This window comes from Talpa occidentalis, unplaced genomic scaffold (assembly GCF_014898055.3).
Source record: "Talpa occidentalis isolate TD23 unplaced genomic scaffold, MPIMG_talOcc4v2.1 talOcc4.7, whole genome shotgun sequence".
In the NCBI taxonomy this organism is placed as follows: domain Eukaryota; kingdom Metazoa; phylum Chordata; class Mammalia; order Eulipotyphla; family Talpidae; genus Talpa; species Talpa occidentalis.
In genome coordinates this window covers 117140619-117158364 of record NW_023605083.1, presented here as the reverse complement: position 1 = coordinate 117158364, position 17746 = coordinate 117140619, and the positions used below count along the sequence as shown (strand labels likewise).

At 50.2% G+C, this 17746-nt stretch overlaps 1 protein-coding gene across 2 annotated transcripts in view; it reads left to right on the top strand.

Moving 5' to 3' along the window:
* Window positions 1-3854: 3854 nt before the first annotated feature.
* The window catches only part of SP2 (Sp2 transcription factor), a 29834-nt gene continuing 15942 nt past the window's right edge, over window positions 3855-17746 (top strand). Inside the window, exon 1 of one of the 2 annotated variants that reach the window (XM_054688725.1) lies at window positions 3855-5100. In XM_054688725.1, the coding sequence (XP_054544700.1) occupies window positions 5046-5100 (55 nt within the window). In that variant the 5' untranslated portion in view covers window positions 3855-5045. Of the gene's footprint in view, window positions 5101-8747; window positions 8826-17746 lie in introns of those variants that run through there. The other variant, XM_037495488.1, reaches the window with a different exon arrangement.

The following is a 17746-nucleotide window of genomic DNA, read 5'->3' as shown; positions in this document are numbered from 1 at the left end:
ATTGCCTCCTCCCAATCTCTGGGTTCTGTACCCTAGTACCCTGGTCCCCCACATTCCCTGCACCTGCGTGGAGCAGTCCTGCACCTCAGATAGCTGGGGGAGGGGCACACTGCTAACCACTTGAAAGGGCCAGCTAAGTATCCTGGGACAGGTGAGGAGCCGGAGCCTTTGAACTGGCAGGGGGGCAGGGGCAGCAGCCGGAAGATGGAAATCCTGAGCTGGGGACGGCTGGGCTGGGGGCTGCATCACCGCAGAGAGAGGGATGGGGAGCAAGCTCCATAAAAGGCTGAGCCACCCTCTCTCTAGCTTGGCCTTCCCCTCCCCACCCTTTAGTCCAACCTCCCAAGACCAGAGCTGGCACTGAGACAGTCAGTCCACTGAGTAATGTCTCGGGTGCCCAGCCAGGTGGGCATGGACTTGCCCATCGCCAGGCCCCACCCTGAGTGGTCAATCAGCACTCCTCAGGGGTGCAAGGGGGAAAGGACAGAGGCACTGCCCTTTTAATCCGGGCACTGGTCTGATCCAGCCCAACTAACTGGCAAGAAGTTGGGGTGTGGAGCCTGAGATTGGAGAGAAGGGGGGTGCGGACCAGCTGTGCCTGTACCCTCCTCTCCCCTTCTGATTGGCAGGTGGTGAAGGGAAGGAGGACTATTTAGAGGTCAGTGCTCTAGAAGGGAGGGGGAGGAAGTCAGGGAAGATGATTTTGCTCCCTTGGCCCCCAACCCCCCTGCCACCAGCTTCAGACTCCAGGCTCAAGGAGGAGTGGGCCGGGCTGGTCAGGACCTGCCTCCAGCCTGCCTTCCTCCCCAGCAGGTCGGGGAAAATTGCTCTCCTGGTACTCCTTTTTATTTTTTGAAGCCAGATCAAAGGTGGGACCCAGCTGGGAGCCCTAGTAAAATCTCAACAATGTGGAGCCTTGGAGTTTCAGCCTGGAAACTAGGAGCTGGGGGAGGGACCATCCCAGGCCTGGCTGCAGGGTCAGGGGAGAGAGGGATAGTGGAGACGGGTGTGCAGCGGGCGGGTGGGGGACGGTCTGGGAGGATCTGTCATGCAGAATCCAGGCAGGTTGGCGGTCACCTTGGTGTCCACCTTGGTGTTTTCAAAGCTGGGACCCACCCACATACGTGTCCCCCAAAGTCAGTGTTCTGAGTTTGGAACCTAGATTCGGGTTGGTATCAGCCAGTGTCCCCCCTCATCCCTCCACTGCCCTCTTCCACTGTCAGCTGCTCTGGGGCATTACTTTCCATACATTAGATAATCTTGCTTCCTTTTGAGGCAAACGAAAGCACATTCCCTGTTCCATGTCTGGGTTCAGATTGGAAAAAAGCATCTCTCTGTTGGTTTTATGTTTTCCTGGGTGAAGCCTCGAAGCTCAGACCTAGTCACCTGCCCCAGTACCTTTCTCTTCCTCCCTGTGTTCCTGCCTCAGTGTCTTTTTTTTTTTTTTTAAAGATTTATTTATATATGCATACAAGAGCTGGGTTACAGGCCAGAGTTGCAAGAGGTGAGAGGATTCACCAGAGACAGAGTGGGGAACAGGCAGACTGGCTGAAATACACTGCTGAGGGGAGCAGCGGGTGAGTCAAGAAAAGTCTGCTGTGCCATGTGGGTTTCTTCCTGGCCGGCCAGGGATCGAACTCGTGCTGCAGAGGCTGTGGATCCCTCATAGTGCGGTGCTTGACCTTGCGCCACCAGGGAGGCCCCTCAATGTCTTCTTGTGTCTGCACAATAATTGCCATTGCTGTTCAGGAGGCCTCCTCCTTCCTCTTGAGGGCTGCCACATCCCCTCTGTGCTCTGAAACACTGTGCCATCCCCAATATTTTGGCTGGAAGGATTCATGGGGTTCATCACCCCACCCTGATTTTCAGGGTGCACACATGCCAGACCTTAGCAGTGGATATTTATGGGGTCCTCGGAGGCCCTGCATTTCTTTCCTCATGAGCCCAGAAGTCTGGGGAGGCTCAGTCCTGACTGGCACCAGTCAGACTCGAGGCCTGTCCTAGAGAACAGAGGAAGGTCTCCCCAGGGCCCTGGTTGGCCCTGAGAGGCTCTCCTTCAAGAGAACTGGGAGGTCTCTCCTTGTTACCCTAAGCAACTACCCTTTTTTGAAAGATTTATTTTATTTATTTATACATATAAGAGTGGGGTATAGGCCAGAGATACAGGTGCAGGGGTGGTGAGAGGATTCACCAGAGACAGAGTGGGGAGCAGAACAGGCAGATCCACTGAAATACACTGCTGAGGGGAGCAGTGGGGAGACAGGAGAGGTCTGCTGCGCCATGTGGGTTATGTTGCAGTGACTGCCAATAACTTCATAGTGCTGAGACTTAACCCCTTGCACCACCAGGGAGGCCCCCTAAGCAACTATGCTTTGCCCCAGATCTGACTTCCAGATGTTGCAGTCGCTGGCAAGGCAGAGCTGGGATGAACAGTGAGCAAGTGTGTTGCACGTGTGTGTGTTTGTATGTGGGCACACACACACCTAGATGGGTTTGGGTATGGAGGAGAGGAAGGAGAGAGTGCTGCTCTACAATCCTGCTGTCACTCACAAGTGCACTGTGTGACCTTAGCCAACTCCATCGCCCTCTTAGAGCCTAGGTTTCCCCTGGCCATAAAATATGGGGTTAATTGTCCCTCCTAGGGAAGCTAGGAGGGTTAATTGGGCACTGGCTCTGAAGTGTCTAGGAAGAGAAGGCGATCTATAAATGTAAGGGATCATTAGAGGGTATTTCACAGCCGTTTTGTGGGCCCCAATGTTGTTATTAATATTATTATTGTTATTGTTATCGCCACCATCGCCCACTTCCCGAGTCTCTCTGCCAGCTGGTTTGGCGCTGCCAGGTGAAGAAGTTAAGCACTGAGCCCAGCATCACAGCCAATGGGCTCACGGAATCCACACCCTCCACCCGAGGGTGTCTGGGGAACCCCAGGAAGCCAGCAATGGGGCTTTGACAGAGGGGGAAGGGGCCGAGAAGAGAGGGAGAGAGTGACCCTCCAGGGAAATTTACACCACCCTTTGTCCCTGGGGACGTTTCCAGTCGCTATGGGGAGACTGGACTCAGAGAAATGGACTGAGCAGCCACCTGGAGCTGCGGGGACGTGCCAGGTGGGGTGCAGAGGGACTGAGTTTGTGGAGTGGCTGAGATGGAGAGAGGCTGTTAAGGGGCCATGAGCAGGCTGGTAGGAAGCGAGTCTGTGAGGAGGCAAACGGTTCTTTTCAAGGAACCCCTTTGGAGAGACTAGAAGAGAGAATAGAACATACTCTCAGCTTACAGGTGAATCAGGGCACTAGCCTGGCAAAGAGTAGGCACTCAACACACGCTTGTTTAACTGAACTTCCATATCTGCCTTCCTGTTCCTGTAAGGTTTAAAAACCTGGCAACTGCTTTTGGGAATGCCTTGGGTGACCCCTGGTGGTGACACATAAAGACTGTGGGGACACAGGAGCCTTCCACTTAAAGGGCTCCTCCTGCTTGGGGTGTAGTGGGGCGGGTGGTACTCTTTCTTCCTGAAGATCCACAAGCTGCATCCCAAGGGCTTGGGGACAAGACAAACCAGGGAAGGAAGAACGCCTTGTGGAGGATGGGTAGAATGTCCCCGCTGGGAGATTCCATGGCAGTTGGTAGACAGCCATCGGTTTGGTCAGGGGATCCAGGGGCAGGCAGAGGGGTGATGAGTCAGGGCAGGGGTCAGGAGTGGCATCCTGGGTAGTGAAGAAAGAGGGGTCGCCATATGTGTGTATTTGGGGTACAAAGTGGAGTAGCTGCCAGAGTATACCAGGAAGATACATTTTACAGCCTCTGCCAATTTTTTTTAAACATTTATTTATTTTTATACAAGAGATGGGGTACAGGCCAGATGTGCGGGAGGGTGAGAGGATTCGCCAGAGACAGAGTGGGGAGCAGAACAGGCAGACAATAGAAATACACTGCTGAGGGGAGCAGCAGGTACGACAGGAGAGGTCTGCTGCGCCATGTGGGTTTCTCCCTGGCCAGCCCAGAATCGAACCCATGCTGCAGAGGCTGCGGACAGCTTCATAGCGTGGTGCTCAACCCGCTGTGCCACTGGGGAGGCCCCTCTGCCAATTTTTCATGTTCATAGAAGACTGAAGAAACCTGGATAGTTGAACTCCTAGATGGACCTAGGGAAAAAAAAAACAACCTAATAACTATGATTCATTTCAATTGGGTGTTTGTCCCATCATACCTTTCTCTAGGAATCTAGTAGGGCCAAGGATGGTTTGGAACGTCTGCAAGTGTGATTTCTCCACAGATGGGAAGAGAAGAGACTAGAACACAGTAGAAAAACCATGGGAGGGGGAAGAAAGAGGTAGAGGCTATAGGGAGACCCTTGGGGCAGAAGAAACAGCCTTTAGAAGGTTGAGTTTGCTGTACTCTTTGAAGCTAGCAACCATAAAGCTGTCTGTGAGAACCCACAGATAGTCAAGGGCTAGGACACTAATATTCTTGTAATTTCTGGACATCCAGCACCAGCTGCACTATGGTCCTTTCAGGGGAAGTCTGAGAAGGATTAGGGAGCTTCTGCGTCCCTCCCCTTAGCCCCCTCAGCATCCTCAGGGATAGAGGCTCACTCTCTTATACTAATGAGTTAGGTGGGACAACCACATGCAGAAGAAAAGGACAAGGAGCAGGCCAAGAAACGGAAAATGCAAAAATGAAGAGGGAAAGGGGTTAAGAGGCAGACAGGGAAGGACACGTGAAATAGAGGTGGAGGAAGCTGTCCCTGGAAGAGAGGCAGATAAGTCCGTGAAAGTGTTAAAAGGATGTAGTCAGTCAACAAACGTTTGCTGTGCACCTACTATACATTCAGCAATGTGCTGGGAATGGGAGGTGCAGAGGTAGGCAAGACAAACATGGAACTTTTAGGTAAAATGTGAAGAATGGGTAGCTTTGAAAATTAGGAATGGGGAGGACACGACAACTTAGAGCAAGAGGCTGAAAGCACTTGGAAACAAGAGAAATAATACCGAGAGCAAACCTGCCCCCAGATGCACCAGGGGAGGAGATCTTGTCTCCCCTGATTGATGTTGAGACACAGCTGGAACCACCTGTCGGCTCTGACTCCAGGAAAGGAGGCAGGTAGGGCGGGCAGGGGAGGAGTGTGGAGAGGGGAGGGACAGGAGTGGGTAGGGATGGAGGGTACAGACTGTATTTTACTTGGGCACCCTCAGTGGGGAGATACCTTTGGGCTAAGGAGTGGTTTCTCAACACTTGCCTGCCCAGTGAACTCACCTGAGATTCTTAATACCATTTGTAGGTCCCACCCTCAGAGATTCCGATTTCTTTGGCCTGGGATGGAACTCAGACTTCAGATTTTATTAAAAGTCCTCTAGGGTGTCTAAGGAGCAGCCAGAAAGAAAGTAGGCATTAGGGGGCTGGCCACCGGCCTCCCTCTTCTCTGTTGAGGAGGAGGCCATCTGGAAAGATACAGTCTCTGGGAAGGGACATTGTGAGGTGATTTTGGGGGGTTGTAAATGAGAATAGCTTAATGGTCCTGACAGAGGTAAAAGGGGGTCCTCCTCTTAGAAAATGTCCCATGCCTCTGGTAAGAGAGGAACCAAATAGCCTAGAAATAAAGAGAAAAACAATCAAGAAAATGGTGACCTATAAAAGGGAATAACCATTCAGTAATTCAGAATTGCTGCCAAATTCTTCTAAGTTTTCACACCCTATCTGGCCCCTTCCCCCACACCCCAAACACTCACACTTGTTTTTTTCCACTTCTGCTGTCTTTATGATTAGTCTTCTGTGGTAGGAGCACAGCTGCCCCCAGATTGCATCCCATAAGAGGTTTGGCAGTGGCCCAGCAGGAATATTCAACCCCACCTCCCCCCAAAAAAATCCCTACACCCTAACAACTGAGTCACTGAACCTGGGTGGAGTCCTTGGTTTTGACAATGAAGCAATCTTAACTTGAAAAGGGCCTGGGAACAGAATGTATGGTCTATATAAACAAGTCATATGCATTTGCATATAATTATATGCAAATATTCATTATTTACCTCAGAGTCCATTTCCTGCCTGTTGTCTGTGTACTGGCCTCTATCCTTCCACTGCAGCTCTAGCAGGGGAGTCAGCAATGAAAACAATAGTGCGTGAGCAAGTGAAGCTATTTGCATGTGATAAGAACAATCCAAGGAAGGGAAAAGCTTTGGCTGGGCAATAGTTTTGGTTTTCAGATTTTGAATAGGGTCTTGAAGGATGCATAGGAGTTTACCAGGAGAAAGGAAGGGGAATAGAGAGAGAAGTTTAAGTATTTAGGAATGGTGGAATCTTTCTCTGAGGCAAAAGAGATTTGTAGGAAGGGAATTGGGTGCGGGGAGGAGATGAAGCTTGTTATCATGCACTAGAGTGTGAAGGCTTCCATTTGCCTAGAAAGGAGTTTGGGCTTTTTATCCAGATGGGTGTAGGGAGTCAATGGAAGATCTTAACTAGGGCCTCCCCGTGGTGCAGGTGGTTGAGCACAGCGCTGTGAACCTGTCCGCAGCCTGTGCAGCACAGGTTCGATCCGGGCCAGCGAGATGCCCACATGCGGCAGCCGACCTCTCCTGTCTCCGCTGCTGCTCCCCTCAGCAGTGTATTTCAGTCACTCTGCCTTTTCTGTTCCCTGTTCTGTCTCTGGTGAATCCTCTCACCCTCCTGCACATCTGGCCTGTACCCTGGTTCTTGTATGCATGAACAAATAAATCTTAAAAAAAAATAGTATTTCTTTTTAAAAAAGAAAAATCTTAACTAGAGGAGTGATATCTGCTAAAGTCTTGTTTTTTATTTAATTTCTTAAAAATCTTGTTTTTTAAAGGCTAAGACCATGAGGGGTAGCCTAGAAGAGACAATATTTCAGCAATTAATATTCAGCAATTGCTGTGTACAGGGCATTCTGCTCTGCATTTTTTTTTTTTTATTATTTTATCACACCAAACCTTTATTACAATGATTTTCAGAAAGGAAGAAGGAAGGAGGTGGAGAGGGGGAGAAAAAGATAGGATTGGATAGAAAATATCAATACATCGCAGGTAGTAGGGTAAATACTGTCCTCTGAAACTTTGTTACCCTGCTCACAAACGTTTAAGTGTACGCATTTGCAGATTTATTATGCTGGTTCCACAGCGTTCTGGTTTGAGGTCAGCTGACTTTCGACTTTGCTATGGCGCAAAAGTGATGGAACCAAACTTACAATTGTGGGTTTTCTTTTCCCCAAGCTACCAGTGCGCTACTCTGTTGTGCTAGCAGTAGCAGCCCCAGTCACCATCACCCCGGGAACCCCCACACTACAGAGCACTGCGTTGCCAGTGGTTTTTGGATATTGCATTTTCACAGACCATCTGTGTCTCCTGCTTCTGGTGATGGAAATGCAAGATATAGTTGTCCAATTGTAGGCTAATGTAAGTGTTCTGCGTACTTTATGGGTAGGCGAGGCTAAGCTATTAAGTTTGGTGGGTTGGGTGCTATGAATGCATTTTCCACTCAATGTTATTTTCAACTTACAGTGGGGTTATCAGGACACGACCCCATCGTAAGTCAAGGAACATTTGTACCAGGCCAGGACACAAATATATTTCTGGGGGTTGTGGTTTAAAAAAAAAAGAAAGAAAGAAAAACAACCCAAAGCCACAGCTTTAAGGCGTGGAGGTGTCGTTAGCCTCGTTTTGCAGAGGACACAAGCGCGGAGCTTCAGTACCCTTCCTCTCTAAGTGGGCTGCGGAAGTTCCCTACGCAGCCTGGTCAGAAGCCAGAGTGGATTCCTTCTCACTAATGCCGGGCAGGCTTCCCAAGTTATGTCTCCAGGAAAGATCAGGGAGAGACAGCTAAGCCTCCCCGGGTAGGCCTGCCAAGGGCTTTGCTCACAGTACCTCTTTCAAGGAGGTGAGTGGCAGAGACCAATTCTGTCCACCGGAGACGCTGTTAGAATGCACATCGCAGGCGTGCCCAGGCAACCCCAGCCGGGTTGGTCCCGGGGAATCTACTTTTGGGAGCTGCGGTGATTCTGATGCCCACCTCAGGGGACCGTCCCCTAGAGATGGGTGGGGTGGCTGCAATAATGAGGTGAGCGTCCACCGGGCTTTTGAACTGAGGCGGTGGAATTGGAATCCCCTCTCCGACTCCCGTTATTTTGCAGGACTGGACGCACGCCAATTCCGCACTGCATAAAATGCATGAGGGATCGATCCCTTCCCTCTCGCGAAGTGATGGAGAGTGAGGGACTAAATAAAAGGCTGGTGGCTTTTCACTGTCCAGGCAAAGGTTGAGAGGCCCAAGATCGGGAGGCCACAGCCACAGCAGGGCGACCCCGGATTGAGCGCAATGTATATGCTATTTATAGGGCATTTCTCCGCCTCGCCCTAAGGACTTTTGATTGGCTTTAGGGCAGATCTATCACTCATCTTCTGGGTTAGAGGTGGGTGGAAGGTCAACCACCACCAATACCAAACTACTCCTCAGCTAAGCCCCGCCCCACCCAGCTTCCTGTTGCTGTCCATCAACCAGTTAGTGGGCGGAACCCTGCCGCCCGCCAGTTGGCTGAGGAACATGTCGTTCATATTTCCATGGGCTTTCGGTTGGTGCCCTCTACCGTCCATCAGTGACATTTCACATGCTTATTGGCCAAACCTACGTCGCTCTAGATGCCTCTCTCTGATTGGTTAGGAGTGCTGTCGGTCCCCAATGTACCGAACTCTTATTGGGGAACGCTGCCGTCGCTCGGGCGGTGGCGGGCTCCGGGATTGGCGGGTACTAGGCGGGCGGTGTCAGGCTCTCGGTGGCGGCGGAGGCGGCGGAGGCCAGGGAGGAAGATGTCGTAATGAGCGGTGGGTCCCGGCCGCTGCCGGCGGGGTCTTCCCGGCCCCCAAGGGTCGGGAAGACGGGCAGAGGCCGCAGGGAGGGGGAGCCGGGACCGGGGGTTCCCCCCTGGGGCCGGGCCTGGCGCCGGGGCCCGTCTCCGGGAGGGGCGGGGGAGGGAGGATTCCCGCCCGGAGGAGGAGCGGGGCTGGCCAGCCGGGCGGAGGCACCCGGAAGGGGGCGTTCGACTCCCCGCCCCCTCGGAGCCCTTTGGGCGGGAGGGCGGCGCTTCCGGGGGCTGGCGAGAGGCGCGGGCACCCCGGGTGGGCCGGGTACCCCCTCCGCCAGGTCCCCACCCACCCAAGTGCTGCCCGGCCCGTGGACATTACCTGGGTTGGCTCCAGGCCGGAGGCTGACGCCCCTCGTGCTCGCTTAACGTTTGGGGGACCCTCCTGCGATTCAGGGCTCTCCCAAGCGCAGAGGGGCAAGGGAATGCTTGAAACTCAGATGGCACCAGCCACATGGGCACTGCTGGGCAGAAGCCAGCCTGGTTACCGATGTGTCCCGGTCGAGAGATGGTGTCTGGACAGGAGGGCACGCCCCGGGCAGATTGGCCTCGCCTTTGGCTGCAGAGTGGGCTAAAGCGCGCTTTTAATGTTTTCCCTTGGATCCGCCAGCCTCCGTAGATTTCTGCAGACTCGTGGCTGACTTGTGAGACTTTAAAACTTGTTGACAGAGATCCCAGCCTGTTACCTGACCGTCCTGTGGAAGGGACTGCTGAATCCCAAAGGCCGGGCGCAGACAGTACTAAGGCATGACAGAAGAAATAAAACAAAATGGATACATACTTTCTTCCTCCATCCCCACTGTTGACTTCTGGTTCTCAGCCTCCTACCCTTACTTCTTGGCTTATGATCGCAGTGGCTTTCTAGTTTTATTTCAGAAGGAACTGTGTCTTGTCCTCTGGGCGACTGAGAAACCTTATTCTCACTGCATTCCTCGGTTTTGATTCCAACATACTGTCATTCCAACATACAGTTAGTTGTTTCTTAATTAAGTTGATCCAGAATGAATCAGTGTGGCTTTTCTCAGTAGACATTCTCCTGAAGTTTGTTTCTCCTGAGGTTACTTCTTGCTCATTTATTTGTTGTTTCCTGGAGAAAGGGAGGGGCCGGTTGCTCTATTTTTCAGCAGTGAATTGGCTCATGGTCCCCCATTACACCAATTTCATCGCAGATGGAAGGGTGGTGGCTATTTGAAGGTACACTGGTATGCACTGTCTAAAACCTGCATGCTGTGCCCCCAGCAGGCATTAAACATCACAGTGGAGGGCTAAGTGTTGAGTTGATATTTTGGGTGATGAGCTTTTTAGGACTATGAAGTTTTAGGGTGTTGGCCAGCTCAGACAGGCTGTGAAGAGAATGATGGTGGAGTCCATAGCACAGGAGCAATTCTGATTATAACACAAAGAGACCTGTTGTCTGCAGTCATGACTAGTACTGCAGTGTCTTGTTTTGTTTTAAATTCTTGTGTGCAGTGAAGGGGACGAATCTGTCAGACAACCTACCAATTGGGCTGATGTCAGTGTTCCAGTGGCTTCTAACAGGCATTAGTACCTTTTGGATTCAAATTGGCTGAGGCAATTGGTAAATTAGAAAGCAACAAGAGGCAAAAAAAAAAAAAAAGCTGGTCTGATGTAATTATGAACCCCCTGAGCTAGATTGCTAAAGACACAGTCTCACTGCCAAGAAGACCCACGTAGATTTCATCCATAATCAGGTCTTCACCTGACTACAGTAGGAAAAACTGACTCTCAGAGGAAGGGTTTGCCATCACTGTTGATAGCACCTAGACTGGCTTGCTTTTTTCTCTCAGATTCTATTAAAGTTTGGACCTCTGGAGGCCTGTCAGACGAGAAAAGAAGCTGTAAGATTTTGGTAAATGTATGGGTAAAGGAGCCTCATGGCATAACAGTTAATGGGTAGTTCATTTTAGCATCTTGACCTGGAACGTCTTAGTTCTTCCACTGGTTAATAGCCTTTTGGAGAAGTTGCGTGGCCCCTTGTAGCCTGAACAGTCCTTTGCAAAGGTGTGTGATAATTTCCCAGCCTACTTTAAGCAAGTATTGCCCTGCCAGGGCCCCTGTGAAAACATATGAAGCTTGTTGCAGCCAACCAATAAAACCTAGTATCGTCTTGGGGCCAGAAAGTGTTTAGATCTGGCTCACCCCTTTCCTATGATGGAATTGTTCTAAAGTGTATTTCACCCCTTCTGTTCTCTATATACACAAAACGGAAACCTCACTCTCAGAGACTGAAAAATTTAGGAATTATTTTGGAGGGGGTGAGAGACTCAGAGAAACACTGCCTCAAAGGGTGTGTAGTGTGTTAGAATGTTTAGAGATGTGGTGAGGTGAACACCTTGAGCTTTAACAATTACATGGGCCATTCTGGAACCTTGTAGACTGCAGATTTGGAGTCAAATCTATTTGGAGACTTTGATACTTTCTTTTGAGTTTACTGGGTGGTAAGCCTGGAGTATCTTTGGGCGGCTTAACTGGATTTGTGAACTTCCCAGCAAGCTCTAAGCCAGGTGCATTTGGCCTACATGCTGGACAGAACCAATACAAGCTGGGCTGAGAAATGGCTATCATCATGGACTGCACTTGTTGGTGTTTTGCTTTGCTTTTGTTTTGGATACATGTGCAGTTCCTGTGTGACTGCTAGACCTGTTGTAGGAGGGAAAAGAAGCTCTTCCTCTCTATTTCTTCCTTCATCAAGACAGCATTTTGATCTTCATATTTCTAAAATATAGTTAAAAGTCTATGTGTCTAAGAAGCTCTTTCTTTTGCTTATCAGATCTTTTCCCTTTTTTTTGATGAACCACGCTCTTCTAGGAGACCTCGAGGTGGGAGAGGTCTGTCTTTTCCTAAATTATTTATTGGTACTGGGTGGAGGGGGGAACAAAGGAGGTAAAGACCTGGGCTGTTACTAACGCAAGGGCATTGTCTGCCTAAGTAGGAGGGTTCAGAGATTTCTGAGGAGATGCACGCTCCCAGGCGGTACTGGAGGATTTGTTCCAGTTGACAGGATTCCGAGAAGCAAAACTGATTTTTCTACTGCCTCATGGGATACCGAAGTGTGTCTGGGAGCAAGCTCAGTTCAGCACTAGCAGCTTGGGGGAAGCCACATATTCTACTACATGTTAAGGAAGCGCTCTTTCTGGATGCTCTGAGGCTACCACTGGCACCCGCGCAGGGATTACTGTGCTCTCATTAGGGTGGGCTTCTGGGCTGGTGTGCTGGACTCAGGAGCCAGGGAGAAAGAAAGGGCTAAATGCTCTGTTTGGACACTTCTCAGTTTCCCACCAGTAAGCAGCTCCCAGCAATATTAAGCTGCCAAGGCTATTTGAAAGTACATGCTCGCAGGCCCAGCTGTTTGAATCTTTCCTTTGGACATCTTACTCCCTTAGCTCCAACTTATTTGGACATCAGAATTGCATGCTTGCCTAGCCAGAAGCCCATCACATGCCATGCAGAGGTTTAGCTTGGAGGACCGTTGCTTTTTATTCTAACGGCTCTGAGATACCAGTTCGCCCCTACTGCGTGATTTTGGCCTTACGTGGCTTCTTTCATCTCAGCCAGAGTTGAAAGTGGCTCTCAAACAAGCAGGTTTGGCCTGCACATTTCCCAATGTCCTTTTTCTAGAGCTTCCTCTTGGGGGTGTTTGTTACCTGATCCTGTGGGACTTGGTGGAATCACAAAGCAGCCTCTGGGTAGTGTGAATAGGGAATAAGAGATTGCCAGCAGGGTCGGGTAATTGGAAGTGGAATATTTCTGCTCCAGGTCAATGTCTAATTGGAAGTCTTTTCAGATTAGCCTAAAAACAGACTGAAACATTTCCCAGCCTTCAGAAAAGTAAATGTTAAGCCAACCCTCCTTCTCAAGGGAAATGAAGTCACTACTCATTTCAGAAGCCTGTCCTAGCCCAGGATGACTGTGGGAGGTGACTCACAATGCGTGTACTGAAGCAGAGAAAGCATGTGTTTGTACATAATGATTCTTTTCGGGGGAATCATTATCTGGGTTCCCTTTTTTCTTCTCTTTTTCTCAAAGACAGAATTCTGAGGCTCAGTATTCTTTGCACCATTTCCTGGGACTCCTTCTGTTAGAGTGAAGAGTTCTGTCCATTTCCTGCTGCCCCGTATTTCTATTCACTGCTTCTGACTCCCTTCTGGTATGATGCAGTGTGACTAGCTGGGCAGGATGCAGACTAGCATATGATGGTCATGACTTAAGAGGAATTCAGAGTGGAAAAGACAGGAGGTATTCATATAGCAGTTACCCTCATCTTAAATCCCTCAGAAATACATGTTAACTGAAAGAAACATTGACCGGTGGCTCCTGGCATGGCGATGATGCCTGTGCTTTGAGACAGTCGTCCAGGAGCAGGACTGGACTGTGCTGGCCCTGCACAGGCGCTGGCCCCATGAGGTGACGTGGGGTTGAGACTTCTGTCTGGGAGTGGGCCTGTTGATCTGACCTGGTAGGCCCTGAGATTCCAGCCTCAGGCCAGGATATGCACATCTTCAGGTTTTCTCCTTTGGTTCTTAAACTCCATCTAGGCTGTCCTGCTCCATAACCTCCTGAAGTCATTCAGTCAACAAGTACACATTAAGCACCTACTAGGTGCCAGTAGGTACTTCAGTGGGTAAGACAGAGAGAAGTCCTTGCTTCTGCGTGGGGGACAAAAAATAAGTAACAGATATTTATTGTATGATGAGAAATGCTGAGGAGAAAAATCAAATAGGGATAGGAAAATTGTGTGTGTGTGTGTGGGGGGGGGAACTGCAATTCACAGAGTGTGAAGAAAATCACCTGCCTATAAGAAAATCACCAGCTGCTCCCCTCAGCAGTGTATTCAGTAGATCCACCTGTTCTGCTCCCCACTCTGTCTGGTGAATCCTCTCACCCCCTGTACCTCTGGCCTGCACCCTAGTTCTTATGTGCATAAATAAATAAATCTTAAAAGAAAATGTGACAGTTGGGTAAAACCCTGAAGGGGGGAGGAATGGAACAGTGCTGGAAGTTTGAAGGTGTGCAGGGCAGGAACTGAAGCAAAGAGAACAGCAAGTGCACAGGCCCCAGGGAAGCCTAAGCCTGGCATGTTCAAGAATAACGGGAGGCCAGCGTGACTGAAGCGGGGAGGTGGGGAGAACAACAGGGGTAGGTCGCATAGGGCCTTATGTGGCAAGGTGGGGACTTTGGTTCCTACTGTTGGGGGCTTTGAGCAGTGGAGTAGAACAGGATACAAGTTTGATAAGTATCACTCGGGGAATGAGTTGAGAATAGACAAGGTCAGAAGCCCACCGGAGAGGCTGGGCATAGTTATACAGGCAAGAGATGGTGGCACTTGAGCCTGGGTGGTAACAAGGTGGTGGTGAGGCTGGAGTGTGTCATGGTGTGTTGTGGATGCCCGGTGAAGAAAGCATTTCAAGGAGGAAGAGAAATCAACTCTCACATCAACACAAATGAGGTCTAAGAATTAACTGTTAAAGTAGCAGTGCAGAGGCAGTTTTTGTGGTGTGGATGGGAGGAGCAGGGTCAAGAAAGATTGACAGGAGAGACATTAGGGACGACAAGTTTAGGTGACTCTTGTAAGGAGTTTTGCTTGAAAAAAGAGAATTAATGCATCTGAGCTGATGCAGGGAATGTTAACTTCTTGATAAAATTGTGGACACATATAAGGGTCCTAGCTGAGGCTGAGGTCAAAGCTGGGAGTAGGGAAGACAGGACAGCTCAGGCGGCAAGAGGGAGACAGAATCTCCTTTTTTTTTTTTTTTTTAAAGATTTATTTATTTATTCATACAAGCACTGGGTACAGTCAGAAGCATGGGAGGGTGAGAGAATTCACCAGAGCCAGAGCTGGGAGCAGAGCAGGCAGACAAAGTACACTGCTGAGGGGAGCAGAGGGCGGGGCAGGAGAGGTCTGCGTGCCATGTGGCACCCTCCCCAGTGGCCAGGGATTGAACCGGCGCTGTAGAGGCTGAGGGCAGCCTCGCAGCCCAGTGCTCAACCGCTGCACCACCAGGGAGACCCCAGAATCTCCTTGACTCACCACTCACTGTCCTCTTTTGGCCTGTGGCATTAGTGAGCCACTGCCCAGAGGCTCTCATTTCATGAAAGTCAATGAAATTTGGCTTACTGTTCTTGACACTTATATGGCTCTTATGAACCGTAGAGATCTACATGTCAGAAATGTTCAGTGCAGTTTGGATTCTTTAACAAGTGGGGCTGTTGGCTGCAACCCCCCCCCCCCAGCTAAACAGATTCTCAGTCCATTTGTTACCTCCCTTTGAGGTCCAACTTTGTTCTCTAAAACCAGCCATGGCTGGCTTTTCCTGTACCAGCTCTGAATTCCTCCAGGCTAGGCAACTGGGAAAGACTGGGCTGGGAAACTGTTTTGCTGGCGTCAGGCCCAGCTGAGCTGACCAAAATAGCCAGCATAGGCACTGTTTGCGAGGAGTGAAATTCCTCCAGGGGGAATACCATAGCAGGCAGCTAAGATAGCCATGGCCAGGGAGGCAGAACCCATGGCAGAAAAGAGCCCAGTACCCCAAGGCCTGGCTGTGGAGTTTAAGCCAAGTTCTCTCCTACAGGGAAAGAGCTTCCTAAAGCCTATCTAAAGTTGTGGCCTTCTGTCTCGTTCCTTGAGCCCCAAGAGTGTGTTCTCAAGTGAAAGACCAGTGCTGTGGCCCCTAGTCCGGTGACCATGCTCCCCAGTCAGCCCACGGAAAGACACTGTGACAGACGCACTCCCTGCCCTATGGTGGGAGAAAGTGCCACCATGGGTGCCAGGGAGCCAGTCCACTGGCAGAGTGGTGCACTTGCCCCAGACTTGGGCAGAGAGAGGGAAGAGGTCAGGAAAGGTTTTCATGAGTAAGTGAGTTATAAATGAGCTCTTGATGAAGGACTGTAGTTGGCCAGACAAATGGGAGACAGACTCCAAGTGAGGCAGGGTGTGTTCTAATTCTAGAAATGGAAAAAACCAACAGGAGAGTTAGAAGGGGAGGGGCAAGAAGGGAGCAGATTGTTTTGGCCTTTATCACCTTATCAGAAGATCCTCAGGGGAGTGGTAGGATGGGCCTTGCTTTTCAAAGAGTCCTTATCTCGATTGTGGAGGAAGCCCCAGAGGTGGGGGTGCCATTTTGGAGCTCTGGGCAGTATTTCAGGCACATTTGAAGGTGATAAATGCTAGAACCTGGGGATGAGGTCTGGAGAGCTAAAAGTAGACTGGCGAGAGGTTTACATTTAGGAGGTAGAATCATGACATTGACTGGTGAGGATGAGGATGAGGCTTAAGTCTCCTTGTGTTTGACAGTGCCAGAAGAGAGGCTGGTTTAATCAGGGGTACTCATTATTTTAGCCCACAGGCACTGACGGCAGGCACTGTGCTGACCTCTGGGCTGGGGTAAACCTCAGCAGTGAAGACAGACCTAGTCCATACTGGGGAGGTCCTAAGAATCTGGGAGAGAGCCATTGAGCCATGATTAGTTAGTGGGTGGTGAGTTACTGGAGGAGCTAACCTTATCTCCAGCCTGCTGGAAGTCTCTCTGAGGAGGTGACATAGCTGAATTTCAAAAAAATGTGCTGGTTAAAAGCCAGACTGAGACCTTAAGGGTGAGTGAGCACTAGCTAGTAAAGAAAGAAGAAAGCAGGCAGGCAGAGGGCTGCGGCAGAGATGAAGCCTTCTCCAGGAGATGGCAGAAGGCCCTGGTGACAGGATGAGAAAGCTGGGGAAAGAATGGGCAGAGGTAATAGCTAGGTGTTGGAAGTTCATGGCCAGCCCAAGTGAAGGCCCACAGAGGGCTGGGGGTACTGTTCTGACATCAGAGGAGAGACCTGGCCACACCGGGGTGGGAGTTGGGGTACCTAAAGCCATGCGAGTGGGCTCAGTCACCCACGGAATGGCTATTGGGTAGAAGGACGGCTGCCGAGGAGCATCAGTGTCTAAGAGGTGGCAAAGGAAGAGGAGCGCATAAGGGAAGAGGTGGCCAGAGAGGCAGGAGGAAGCCCAGCGGGATTTTAAGGAGTGGGGACTGGCCCAGGGCTCAAGAACTGCGGACAGAGGCCTGTTGGATGCAGGATAGAGGAGGAAGTCCTTGTTGACTAAGGCAAGAGCAGTGTTAGCAGACAGCTAGGGTGAGAGACCCAATGCCACAGCTTGGAAAAGGGACCAGAAAAGTGCTGGGAGCTTTCCCACCAAGTCTGGCCTTGCTGAAGCTGGAGGGGCAGAGGCAGAGATGAGACTGGGGGACAGGCAGCGGGTCTGAGAGTCACACTGGCTTCCTTGTGGGGAAAGGAAAGTCCGTGGTGGCCCATCAGGCATTGGAAACCTCCCCCCCCCCCCCACCAATGCCTGGCTAATTGAAGCTTTGTTTGGTACCCTTGAAGTTTGCCTTAGGGCTCAACAGAGCTATTATTGGTGGAATTGCTGGAAAACTTTCCCACTTCATGGGCCTAGGGACTGTGGGGAAAGTTTTAGTCAATCTAAATGAGTAAAAGTCGGAATGGTAGAATTCTGAAAGAAAAACTGCTTTTGCTTTCAAGAACATGCAACAAGTCCACTGACCGATGTTGCCAAATGTAGGTTTCAGTGACCGGATGTAAATTGCCATTAAGGCAAATAGTATGATTAAAATGGTGGAAGTGGTATAAAACAATTACGTAACTATGCCTGCGTCCCTTTGCTGTCTTCATACACCGTTTAGCTGCACTTTGCATAGTATGAAGGAAATTAAGCATAATTTATGTCCAAATTACACGTTTTAAATATAAGGTTCCAAATTAATGAGGTTCCAAAGTCCCTTTGATCATAGTCTCCCAGTTACGTATCTACGATACTTCTGAACCACTTTTCATTCCAAACACCAATTGAAAATACATCTCTTT